Source organism: Vespula vulgaris, chromosome 4, assembly GCF_905475345.1.
Source record: "Vespula vulgaris chromosome 4, iyVesVulg1.1, whole genome shotgun sequence".
Classification (NCBI taxonomy): domain Eukaryota; kingdom Metazoa; phylum Arthropoda; class Insecta; order Hymenoptera; family Vespidae; genus Vespula; species Vespula vulgaris.
Window position 1 is genome coordinate 3754054 of NC_066589.1, and position 14246 is coordinate 3768299.

The 14246-nt window shown below is 30.6% G+C and overlaps 2 protein-coding genes across 6 annotated transcripts in view; one reads left to right on the forward strand and one right to left on the reverse strand.

Annotated features, from left to right (window-relative positions):
* LOC127063425 (neurotrimin-like) overlaps positions 1-3096 on the forward strand; it is a 148550-nt gene extending 145454 nt beyond the window's left edge. For both annotated transcript variants that reach the window (XM_050993219.1, XM_050993220.1), the window contains one exon: positions 66-3096. In XM_050993219.1, coding sequence (XP_050849176.1) covers positions 66-208 — 143 coding nt within the window. In that variant the 3' untranslated portion in view covers positions 209-3096. The remainder of the gene's footprint in view (positions 1-65) is intronic.
* Positions 3097-3163: 67 nt separating this feature from the next.
* Positions 3164-14246, reverse strand: part of LOC127063424 (neurotrimin-like) — a 120191-nt gene continuing 109108 nt past the window's right edge. For all 4 annotated transcript variants that reach the window (XM_050993215.1, XM_050993218.1, XM_050993217.1 and 1 more), the window contains 4 exons: positions 9207-9356; positions 6605-6670; positions 6422-6523; positions 3164-5356 (listed from right to left, as the gene is read on the reverse strand). In XM_050993215.1, coding sequence (XP_050849172.1) covers positions 5139-5356; positions 6422-6523; positions 6605-6670; positions 9207-9356 — 536 coding nt within the window. In that variant the 3' untranslated portion in view covers positions 3164-5138. The remainder of the gene's footprint in view (positions 5357-6421; positions 6524-6604; positions 6671-9206; positions 9357-14246) is intronic.

A 14246-nucleotide genomic window follows, 5' to 3' on the forward strand; every position in this document is an offset into this window, starting at 1 on the left:
TCGGTACTTTTACTAGTAGTAACCATTATACTGACCTTGTGCCTCAACCATCGTCTACCATTTAGGACACTTCATCCTGCTTGAAAGTCATATTACGATCCCGGTCAGCATATCGTCGTACTCCCACGGCGAATTCTCGCGAATCGTCACGGAACTTGGCGAATCCTCTTGTCAAAATTACCGCTCAGGGACTTTAATTCAAGATTAATGCTGACCACACATGTTCGCTTGTATTATAATGTAATAATCTATAAGAATGTGTAGGAGACAAGTAAAACGAAATAATGGTCCATTTTCTTGGCGAGTTTCGAGAACAATTTGTTGTCTCACTTTATCGAGATCTTACAAGTTTATTCGTTAGCGAAGCGACCGAAGGTTTTTCTCGAAGGTAGAATCCTTCCTTATAGCTACTCGACTGCCATCAGTCCGTGTTTTTCCGTGCTCGTCCTTTTTAAACAATCTTTTTTTTCTTTCGAAATTTCAAGAGACGCTTTTCCAAAAAAATACAATATATCGAAGGACGTGAGTTAATCGATAGTTTGAGGACGGAAGGATGTTTGATCAGGAAGGACGTTATTATCTTTCGAAAGAAACGCAAATTAATTATATTAAAGTTCATTTTCGACTGCACACTGTAAGTTGAATGAAAGAATTTTTATTAAGTCGTATGAATCTCTAATAACGTGATATATGAAGGATATTGCGAATGATCAAATTAATTATACAAAATAAAATTTCTATAAAAAATTAAAGGAACCAAGGCAAGTAATCGTCTTTCTTGAGTGAAAAACCTTAGAAGTAGTCTATGATGTCCCTTCTAACTTTCTTGATTACAATATCAGAAATTGAACAGCTAATGTAATTGTACTCTAATTAATCCAATTAATTAGTCTCACTTTTGTCGAAAGGCTAAGTATATATGGTGACATCATCGTGAAATAAAAGAATGGTCAACTAAGATAATTCATTTGATATGAGAAAAACAGCATTAGAAATTCAACGAAAAAAAAAAAAGTAATCTTCGCATGACTTTGAAAAAGATATATTGTAAAGAGATCACTATGATACTGATCCAGGACGACGATACCCTATCGACTTGCCGTATTGTTTTACACATGTACACATAATAATTGATAACGAAAAAACGATAAGCGTGAAGAATACTGTGTATAGATTTATCTAATAATGTACTAATTAGCCATTGTACACGAAACTCGGATTATAACAGTCAATGCTTCAAATCGCACCACTAAAACCTCCTACGAATTCCCAGACACGTAATTTTTAGTTCACCGAAAGGATAAGGCTGTTCATTAATCGACACGATTAAAGAATTATTGGAAGACTGTATGAGGGTATAATTTTTTTAAACAGATGTGCCCTTTTAATCATTTCGATGATTGATGATCGACGCTTCGTGCGGACGATAAGGTTTTATCGTTTGTACGCGTGCAGATACATACACACACAAACACGGATACAAGTATTGTACATATGAGAGTAAGTGAATATTGTCATAATCAGTGCGAAAATGTGCGAATAATTTTGAGAAAATGAGACGTTCTTTACAATGAGCCGTTTTGAATTTTAACTTTGCTATTTGTTTTCTATCTTTTTTTGATTAATTGATTCTTTTTCCTATCTATATATATAAAAAGCATCACGATTGAATAATTAAATCTATATCAGGAATTATATCACAATAACCATGTACGATGTATTCAAAGCAAAGCGGCTCATTCCTATCGAATTGATCGATAACGTGAATTTTTAAACGTTTTGTATATAGATAAAGTAGCAAGAAATGCGTGTATATGTGCTTGCGTGAGAAAAGAAGTAATAGGCGAAACAAATTATTTTTAAATTTCGTATCGATATCATTATAATCTAATAAGTTAATTTGATTATCAAATAATCTGTTTGTCACATACGTAATAGAAATTTTGAGATGGTATGCTTTAAAGAAAATCAAGATAACTTATCAAAACACGAAAGTGTCAGAGTTCGTTGCGAAATGTTTGATACTAAACGCACGATGGAAATGAAACCAATAGATTGGTGCCATATGTGCGTACTCTCAACAAGTTATTATAAGTTATAAATATTCGTATAATTTTATAGTATTGCGCGAATAATATTTAATGGACTTGACCTCGTAAGTCTTTACATTATCGGACAATAGTAAGTGGGAAACAAGAGAAACAAAGATAATGTGTAAGGCGAAAATCATAAGTTACAATTATCATACCTCTGGATATATTTTGTTTAATTCAACGTTATACGAATCATAAAATCAGAAGCAATACCATGATGTAACTTTCTAGATCAGAAATTTCTTACTAATTAATAGATGAAACACATATCAATTATTTGTGTTCCTCATTACAACTGATTTGTATAAAAACAAAGTCAGTGATAAGTGTTATTTTTATATAGGCAAGAAACCTTACTTGAGAAGTTCATTTTTAGTGTCGATTTTTCATCGATTTAGCACTAATCGAATGCTATGTTTATTTGCTTCCTATCATCTAATCGAATGTATATGTAATGATATCTTTAGATCGTCGTAAAGCCACAATGTAAAGAAAACTAATGTCGCGACTATCTATTTAATAATTAATGAATCAATTCGACAGGTTTTCATATAATATCTTCATGACGAACATACGAATGATTCCTAAATATTTGTTGATCGATAGCACTACTTATGTTGAGTGGAACTACCGAACGATATAATTGAAACAAAAATTCTATGCAGAACACTACCTACTTTTGTATCATCAGCATTGTAGATAACATCGTATCGTGAAAGAATAGTGTGCGTAATATATTGTGATGAGTAAATGTAAAATTTGTAATAAAGCTGAGTTGATACAAGTGCTTAAAAATAAAATACAGATAAGTACATGAGAGTTAAGAAGAATAAAACGAGTACGTTTGAAAAGAAGAACACTGTCCTATACAGATACTTGAGATGAATGCAATCTTGTACATTATTTCATTGATGAACCTTTCTTCTTAGAAATATATTTACATCAGAGACGATGTGATAATTTAAATAGGAGAAATAAAAAATGGTTTGAGTTTTTCTTCGAGATTTTTGAATTCTATTTAAAAATATAATTACGATATATGAGGGAAGTTGATAAAATTGTACAAAATATCCCTTCAAACTTTAACATTCGATCTTTATTCATACTTCAACATTCACTCAAAATTTCCAGTTACAGTACAATGAATAATGAATATATTTTAAATTACTCCGGAAGTTTTGTCCCATCTCGTTAGCGTTCATAATCGATCTACTTAAAAATCTGACGGTATGTAAATTTCCATATACAATTATAAAGCGATAATAAAGCTCACTGGTTCTTTTTCGTTTGGTTATGGTCGGCTACGACGGATATGGCTCGACATAAAGACGAAATAATCAATCTTAAAAAGATCACATACTACGGCGCTTTGATCTATTTACAAATATTTACTTGTTAAATGCATTTCGGATTACATAAAATTCCGATATTACGAGACATTATTTGTTTTCTTTTTTTTTTCTTTTAATACTTATATTTACAGTTAAATCTATCTACGAGGTGAACATACATCGTAGGATAAAACTATCAACGTCAATAGTCTTCGTGAAAAATCGAAGATATGCTTTAAAAAATGGAACTCTAAGGACGTCACGCTAATGTTCCTTCCCTTATCGATAATTTTATCCTATCCACACACGCGCGAATCAGTAATTTATGTACAAAATTATTAATATTCATTTAATTAACATCAGTATCATCGTCGACATAGATTTTTAATATATATCTACCAACATATATATATATATATATATATATATATATATATATATATATATACACGTAATCGTTATTTACAGCGGTATTCAAATCATTACAATCATTTTCAAATATACAAGTTCTCCATACTTTCTCCCGCAGAAATATTCGACAGATCGATTATCTCAAATAAATGAGATATGTATGTGTACATCTTTAAAAGTACACTATTTCCAACAAGATTTACATGTACATACAAGTTTATCCGTCCATCGCTTGGCAAGATAGAAGCTGCTGATAATTAGAAAGAGGATTGAATTCGTTCCGAATTCTTACTTTTTTCATTATTTCCAAAGTTCATCCTCATAATTCTCACTATGTGATGTAATTAAAAGAAAACGTGACATGACATTTTGACATTAACAATTATAACATTATGATAGAAATTACTATACCATACATTTAAAAAAGTATAATCGTGAAACACGACATATAGAATTTTTATCTCTAACTTCATATTCGCTTATTATTCTTCGTATGTATTTCTTATAATTGCATCACAATTATAATGAAATATCGCAGTTATAGACTGATTAGGCTTTAATATCGTGATTATCTCATTCCGAATATAGGTTTCTCTGTTCTTAGGAAAGATTAGGCCGAGATTAATTGAAAATATGATCTAAGAAAATATTAATCAAAATTAAGCATTAATACAGACAAGATTAGTTATGAGATTCAACAGTTTTATCTGTCTCTATTACTTAAAATGTAAAATGAAATAAAATAATATTATCTTTTCGATATCATTTTGAATAATAACATATGACATGTGCAATAGATTCGTTGTTACTAAAATTTCACTTTTCTGGATTGTCATATAACTTTTTATACAAATATCTTTCTCTAATTGTTTATAAATTACGTCTGAATATATAATTAACAATAACGTTTTCGTCGTAATAGGAACAATGTTGAACCAAATCCAGTATTAAAAAATAATGAAAAAATGTTTCAATATATTGTCTCTAAACAAACAAGATTTTCAATGTTAAAAATTATAGAGTGACGATAGAATTACTATATCGTACATTTGAAAAAAATATAATCGTGAACCACGACACGTAGAATTTTTATTTCTAATTTCACGAAAGGTTACTTATCATGAATGGTTCTTTTTTTTCTTATAAGCAAGTAGAAAGGAAGCATGGACATCGACGATCGCACCTATACTTAAGATAAATTGATCCCGTTTGCTAATGGAAAAGGAATGACAGTATGTAAAGACGAGGTCCAATTAATCGAAACGTCTTCGTATTTTGTGGACACAAAATATCTAAAGACCGACTACGAAAGAATAGATAATAGAATTGTGTAGATGATTATATTGTGTTGTAAAAAAGCATATAGCCTATCTCCTCTCGAAGATATTGATCGAGACGTGTTATAAAATTTATGAGCATTCACATCCTTGTTCAATGGATTTTTTCGTTGAACATTCTTGTCAATTTTATTCTCAGCATTAATATAATCGTTGTTGTTATGTCGTCCATCAGTTCGTATATCTGGAAAAATTCATATTTATTAAAATTTGTATCGATCGATCATTTGTGGAAACTAGGATTATTGAGATTAATTACGGTTTTTTATATTTCGTAAAAGTGATAGAAGCCCAATTTAATAAAAGAAGCAGAATTTTTCAATTTTTTAAACAAACGTCGATAACTGATAAGCGAAATGGAGAAACAAACTTTGATATTCTTTTACATGCGATATCGATTATTGGAAAAAGCCGGAGTATAAAATCTTAATTTTCTAAACTCATCTGAAGCTTTCATCTGAAGCTATGTATAACTTAAGTAGCTTGAAATTCGATTTTTATTCTGATAACTCCATTTGTAATTGCAATACTATGAAGTTTTCTTTAAATTTTTATATTTGTATAGATACTACAACGCATAAAAATTAACAAGAACAAATAAAAATCTGATAAAATCATAGAAATTGAGATCAATTGGTAGTCGTTATTTTTCCATTTGGCACTAAATTAGCACTTGTCTAAATTTCACTTTTGTAGTTTTTGAAAATTCGATAAAATCTTGGATTTGAGTGATTGGCTTAATATAAGACGAGAACTTACGAACGAAAACCGTACTCGAGATGGAAAGTTTCTCTTTGGAACATCGAGAGCTGCTCACAGTATATTCACAAACTTTCAACGACGACGACGACGAGAATGATAAGAACGCAAAGAGATACCAATGGTAAATCTTCCTTTCGAGGCAATAAGCAATAGAATTCTCAACGGGATTTTGACTAAAATCCCACGCGCAGTTTGCGAACTTTCTGCAAACCTTTTATCGTCATCGTCGTCATTGTCATCGGCATCGTTCAAGTTACCAGAAATGCAATTTCGTTTCTGATAGCTTGGAAGTTCTATCGAAGAATAAATTTTTTTATCGAATTCAAAATATGATTTTAGCGATTGAAAAAGTTTAAAACAGTATGAGAAAAGGCAGATTATTTGTTTATTATTTTATTGATTTTATTGAGAAACTTCATTTTTCTTATTTTATAGAAAATATCATACTATGTTTATAGGTATATCAATAACAGATTTAGATACTTACTTTCGTTTCTAATTATAGTAGACAAAGACGCGTCTGTTATTTCATTTAAGTTCGGTTCTAAGCTCGGCAGCATCTTTTGTCGAGTCCTTTGCATATTTTCGACTGAAAATAATATCGTTATATTAATAATTCAATTATATTAATTATTCGTAATTATTATTGTTTAAGATATTATCAAGATACCTTTATCTATCGTGGGCATTGGTGTCGTGGTCGTGGTCTTGACTTGCGTCGTGGTGGTTGGAATATCTGCAAATGTAAAACCACTATAAACATTGATTTCATATTTAACAATTAATTCTATTGATTGCTTTTCTTTTACACATATGAGAAAATTGTAATTAACACTTGGATTGTAAAGGTATACACTCAATGTTATTTTAACGTAGTTCAAACAAATAGGAAGCTGTTATCGACATTCTCGTGTTTACAAATAAACATCATTAATAAAAATACTTTATAATTGTTTCTACAACCTATTGTCGATCACCTACATAGAAATACTTTTATCATTATAAAAGATTTTTATCAATATAATTCTTTCAGCTAATTTATTGGAGGTTAATATATGGGTTTTTATTCATATTATTAATATCGTTTATAAAAAAAGGACATATTTCTTATCCTATCCTTTTCTCGAAAAAATTACACGTTAATCTTAAGTAATTTTTTTTTACTAGAGATTAATACTATTTTATCGATGATTGAAGAGAAGCAAAAATTATTCCTCTCGAATGGGTTTACTTAACAAGATTAAGAAAGAATCAGAGACTATATATAAAGAAAATAAAATATTTCTCCTTGGGCGAATGTCGATTTCTTTTTAGCGAATCTTCTTTGATTTCAGAAAAATTTATTAATTTGAAACAAAAAGTAAAGTAGCAGTATTATCGCCGATACTGTATATAATATATATGTACATTTAACTACATTATTTAATTTAATTGCAATTAATATATTTTCTTATTCTGTCTTCCAATAGAATGTAAAATAATAATAAAAAATAATAATTAATTCGTTAAGTGATCTATAATGTTCAATCGAATTTCTTCTGGTGTTGTTTGCGGGTGCCCATAGCATTCGAGCTTTCTACTCTTTGTGTTGGATCGACATCACAAAGCTAAGAAGTTCTCAATCCGAGAGCAAAGTATAGAAAAGTCATGATTATAGATCTTTGTGGATCTGATTGGTTTTCTCTCTGGCAAACGACATCGATAGTTCGCAGTTATCGATGATTCGCGTTACTTTTCATGGAATTAAGTACTTTTTAGGTCCTAAGTAAAGCAACGATTTATTGATACCCATAGCAATTTCCCTTTAATTTCCGATCGTGCAAGACTCGAAACAAATTCGGAAGTAATTACGTTCTTGTGTATATAGACTCTACGAGAATGGTATTGATCAATTGACGAATTATTTATCAATGCGTTTGGTAATTAAAATCAAATAATGCACTTTCAAATCTTTCTTTCTTGCTTGTTAAAACTAAGCAATTCTTTTCTTCTTTTGATTCCCATTGTAGATTTATTGGTGCAATAAACCGTAATTATAATTTAGCCTTATCAATAAAAATTAAAAAATTGATCTCTCTCCTGCGATTTATATTAATCGATTGTTATCGATTAGAATTAAGAAAATATCTGTCTTAGATGACAGTTTAATTGATTCGAGTAGAGGCTTAAGTGAAATACTTGTATGCAACAAATATATTCGACGAAAAGAAATTTCCATTTAATTAAACAAAAAAGAAACACGGAAATAAATGTTTTTCTTTTTGTCTGGACAATGGCGAGATTTTCGATGTGTTCGATGAGATTAGATTTATATATGTAATCGAGACATTTTAAATCGTTAGATTCCGAGATTGTGAGAATTTCGATTATCGAAGATCCGTTGCATTCGCGTTGCTTTTCCAGTGGGATTGCTACATTTCACCGTGACTTTAGCCCATCGATATATCTTACTCGCTGTCTTCGAAAGAGCCCGACGCCCTTTATCTTACAGCTTTAGAGAATGGAAAGAGAAGGACTGCACGATCGAACGCTTAATTTCTCATCCCTTACATTCTTCTTTGTACGACTAACGATTCCTGATAACACGCGTAAATTAAAGGCCCATTGTGAAGGAAATGATACGAAGAAAAACAGCCTACTTGCGATAACGAACACTCTTTGACAAATGATTAAAAATTCGTGACGAATGTGAGAGAAATTCGTATCGTAAATGAGAGATGCTGTTTGACATTATTTTATATCGATCGATGAAAAAATTCTAAATAAATCAAAATATTGTAACTAGAGAATAACCGATAACATAATTTAACCAGAGAACATATATATATATATATATGAATAATAATCGTAAATATTTATTCGAAACAATCGAATATGTTTCGATACTATTACGCAGTAATAATATAATTTTCAAAATTCTTTACATTAGTTTTCTTTAAAAAATACATTTTTTTTAAATTGTGAAAGTTATCGTCATATTAGTTTTAATTTTGATATAGTAACGAATGAAATATTTTTGATTAGTTTTTTCCATTTCCGTATATAGCTGCACCCAACAAACAAAACAGATAGTATTCATTAAGTTAAAACGTAAAACATGTCCGAGATATTTTTCTTTTTTTTGACTTGGATCGACTCTCTTTCGAGCATGATTTTCATTAATATAGAATTTATATACGTAACAAATGATTTTCCGTCAAAGATATCAAGATAAGAGTTACGTGACGGTGAATGAATTTGAAAAGACTCTACCATTAAATATCGTTACTTACGGTAAAGCGATATACTGCCATCCGTTTCACCAAGTGAATTTTTCGATATGCATTTGTAAATGCCGTAGTCTGACATGGTAACGGAACGTATGGTGAGCTTCATGTGCACTTTATACGTATTGTCCGAGAAGGTCGGCTCGTACTTCTCCCCTGGAAAAAGAATAAAAAGAGAATAAAGATATATAACAATGTACCGGTATGCTGTCGTTTCTGCTTGTTCGCACGATAACGGAACTTTTCAAGTTTACGATGGGTTACCTATAAATCATGAAAATCGTATAAAATATAAAAACGCCAACGGGAAATGGATTCGTCGATATCGTTTCTCGCGCCCTTCCGCCACGTTCGAATGCCCTGGCATTATTTTCGTGTGTCCTGCGCTCGATCGAACGTAAAATTTGACATTATACTTCGATGGACAATCGAGAGCACGTCTTTTGTCATCGATATCTATGTTCAAGGAATCAACGATACTTACGCGCTACAACTTTTCTTTGACCATCATTCATTTAAAACGGTAAAAGTATGCGTAAAAACTTATTTCCAAACTTTATTTTCCAAAACGTATATAAAAAGGATGTAATTATCGTCATATATATAATGTCTCGAAAAACTGTATACAGATATTATTAAACAATTATAAATAAATCATTTATTAAAATAAATCTTAATTTGATCATTTAAATTAAAGAGAACAAATGTAAAATTTTTTTAATTTCTCGTAAGTATTCAAATTCATGGCCGCTTTACTCAAGATTAACTGCAATTTCTCGTAATAACATTGAATTATTTATGGATGAATAAATGCATTGATATAATTTTTTTTAAAGTGCAATATTCCAAATACGAGAAACTATATTATTTGAACTACAGTCGACTTTACTGATTGCCGCGTAACTATTTCTGTGGAAAAAACGAATGCTTCCTTCAAACAAAGAAGTATCACCCTACAGAGAATCGTATTTTCTTCGGTAGAGACATTATACGCCCTCAATCTTACCGAAAAAACAAAAGGAAACGTATTCGTGTAACCAGTCATGATGACCGAACACGCTATTCACTCGTTATTGCACCGGCAAATTTTAAAATACTGCCACAAAATTCTATTTAATCTGATGACTAAAATCCAACTTATAATCGCTAAATTTAAGCTCACGAACACAATACCGAATAGGGAGTTGTGTTGAAGTGGTTTTCCAACACACTTATCGTTTATGATTTTTTATATGCTGCAACTTATCGTATCTATATTTTCTCATTTATTTTCTGAACCTTTCAAACATGTGTTATATATACATATACATATATATATATATATATATATATATATATATATATATATTAATTAAAAGAAATATTATTCAATAATAGTTTTTTCAATAAGAAGATTACAAATAATGCATTCATAAAAACAATAAGGATCAGATATAATAATGTCTTCTATCAATTATGATCCTAAGTTGGTCTTTCTAATGAGAAAAATAAAAAGTTGCGGAAAATAGTTTACGAATCGTGATGTTTGTGGTGTAAAGCTTGAAAGTTTTTTCTTTCTTCATGGTACTAGTGAAAAGTGGTATGGTGCGGTTTCTCGAAAGGATGAGAGGAAAAGGAGGAGAAGGAGTAAAATAAGTTTTGATTAACAATTCGTGGAAGGCGGACTGCTAGGAGAATTGGAAACAGAATGAAATCTATAGGTGTAATGATGCGCACTAAAGTGGAGAGGAAGTATTTTCGCAGTTGGAAGAAAACTTTGCTCACGAATGAGTAGAAAAGAGAAGCAGAAAGAGAGATAGAGAGATAGCGTACGTGTACGTATACATGTACATGTGCGTGTTTGTGCAAAAGAAAGAGAAGAGGGAGGAAGAAATAGTAGAATCGAAGGAAAATGAGAAAAGAGGCGAGTAGGTAGAAAGACAGAGAAGAAAAGAGAAAGGGTGGGAGAGAAAGAGAGAGAAAGAATGCATTTATGTAGTGGCTCGGTCGACTCTCACAAACGTAAGAAAAACTTTCCTTGGCTTTGAGTTTGAAAAGTAGATGAAAAAGTTTAACGACGTTGAACTACGGTCCCAGGCATTACCACCGAGAGATGTCGAATGGGTTTTCAGGGATAAAACTGCTTTTAACCAAAAGTCCCCGGGACCGATGAGGACGAAGACGAGAACAAAGATGTTCTCGTGTTACTCCTATCTTCGCGCGTCGCTTCGTTGTCGTCTAATGACATATGTGCGCATGAATCAAGCCGTCTTAAGATTTTATCCTCAGACTGAACGCGTAAAAAGGAAATAACTCTTCGTTCTTCAATCTTATTATTACTCTCTTTTTAGGTTCTTTCTTTTTCTTTTAACAACGATCATCGAAGTATCGCCTTAATGCAACGATATGCTGATGATTCTTTTTATTCGTTTTCATTTGTTCATTTTTGCTCTTCTTAACGGAAAAAATAATTTGTAAAATGTATTCGAAGTAGATCCATATCAATTTTTACAAGATTTCTTATTGTTCAATGTATAAAGAATAATTTTTAAATACGAGATTATTCTTTTTTGAGAAAAAAGCAATGAGCATTATATTCGAGTGACACGACGAGAAGATAACAGAGTTTTCTCTAGGAGCACGATAACGAATATGAGTGTTCTCAACGTAATAGAAAAGTGAAAGAAGGTGATGATAAGTATGCCGAGGGTTAGTTGAAACATCGGTAAGGGTAAGTGCTTCTGAGCACGCCATCTTTATGTACCGACGGATCCAGGAAGATGTAGCTCGTTTAAATTTCTATCCTGTGACAACGTTTTGTCGCATCCTATCGTACATCGTTTAATAGTACTACGATCGGGATCAGAGATTCCTTGTTTTCCGGTAAAACAATTTTCTCGGATTCGATTTTTCGAGGAATGAAGATAAAATTCTTTTAGGCTTCTATATATTAAAAACAGTACATTTTTATTGGTATTAACAAAATGATAGTAAGTTGATACACATTGCATCATAAATTGCAAATGAATTATCACCAATCCCAAACTTTCTATTATTTGTTTAAATGCTTTATTGATGCATAATTTTTTAATTTGTAGTTTTTAGATAATAAATCGATTTATTAATTCCCATAACTTCCCATATCTACAGCCATAACTTATTATTTCTGTAGTTCCATTAAAGTTCTAATTATTATAAATTTCATTTGATAACTAACTGTCGTGTAATAATTGATTGAATATTTATGATAAAAATGAAAAGTCATTAGATAATAACTTGATTTTTTAATATTCATTATTTTAATTTTCATTATTTTAATGTTCATTTGGAGAAGTGAAATCAATACGTTTTGACAAATTATTTTACTACAAAGGAGAAATGATAGAATAAAACAGATTATAATTACGGACGAATTTACATTATATTTGATAAAATGTGTATATAAACTAACTTCTCTATAAAAATCACTTTCTTATCTCCTAAAGATTTTTAACGTAAATTAATTATAACCAATTACCCGTAAAACTTTTTCTCATGTTCAGTGGACTAGAATTATTATTATCGTCGTTCTTCTGCATAATTGTACCGAAATATTCATCGTTTTATAACGAAATTCGTGGCTATGAATATCTTTTGTGCTAGTACGCAAAAAAAGGGGGACTAATTAAATTACACTGTTCAATGAATACCTCCGATCGATATAAACATTTAATCCTGTGTTCTTGACCAATAATTTTTTTCATATTCCTTCTGGTCAACCGAAAACATAGATATTGAAATTATATCAACGAAATTATTCTTTCTTTTATATTCATCACGTATTATTTACCTAATACAACGAAATGATAAATTTTATTTAAATTTTTCACATAAAGTATATTTAGGTTCAATTTTCCAAGATTGTCCACTTTTTTCCTATAAAAACTAATTGTAAAAGCTTAGAAGAATATTAGAACAGATTTTTTCATCAATATTATCTGTAATATAGTAAATTTACGATACATTGATTAGTACGGAAAAAAAATTTTAATCAAGCAACTTTCCATCTATAATTTCGATTCGAATTATTTGGTCGATTTCGTCCGGGAAAAAAGAAATTTAAAAAAATTTCGCAGAAAACAGCTCTATGCTATACTATGCTATATATATATATATATATTTGTGTATGTGTGTGCGTGTATATGTACATATATGTATGTACATGTACTGTTGTTCACGTAATCATGTCTCATCGAGCGTGTAGCGATAAGTCGAACGTAAATTCATCGTTTATTGCGTAGAGGTAAACGCATTTGTAAGTTGCACCTTCGAGTTTTGATATCGTCTCGTGCGGTTTCACACGTACTGAATGCACATTACAGAAATACGAGCAGGCATCCGTAGAACATTTAGATCGTAAAACATGTCGGGGATGGTAATATTGCAATGGCGGAGAAACACGGTGCGGTTGACGCGCGAATGCTTCTCCGGATAATTCGTCGCTCGACGTAGGAATGTATGAAGGGACGGTTTTCGCGATTATTGCCGTGAACAAAAGCATACGCTGCTAATTGTTGCGTGCGATACGTGCATTTCGAATAACGTTAAAAACAATTGACGGAAATCAGTAGAGCTAAATGATAGGCTAAACGTAGCGATACAGTCAATTGTAAGATTTTACGAAGATTACTTATTAAGTAGTTGTATTATGTTAAATGCCAATATTAATCAATAATACCAATATTAATAAAAGTACTTTAGTCATATTAAATGGTAATATTTGTAAGAATTTTCAATATTTTAATATTGTATAAATAATATGAAATAACGTGTATAATTAATGATATTTATAGTATTGTGATGTTTCGTATCGAAACATGGCAAAAAGAGATAAGACAATTTTTAAGTTTTTATACTAGCTTTCCCTTCTTACGAATTTACTTAGTTTTTATATTAATTTTCCCTTCTCTTCTTTCCTGCACGTACAACAAATTTCATTTCGACATTCTAAACAAGTTATACAAAATTAATTCAGAATTTAATGTTTTAATTTTTTCTTTGTGTTGTTTGATATTTCATATTATTATT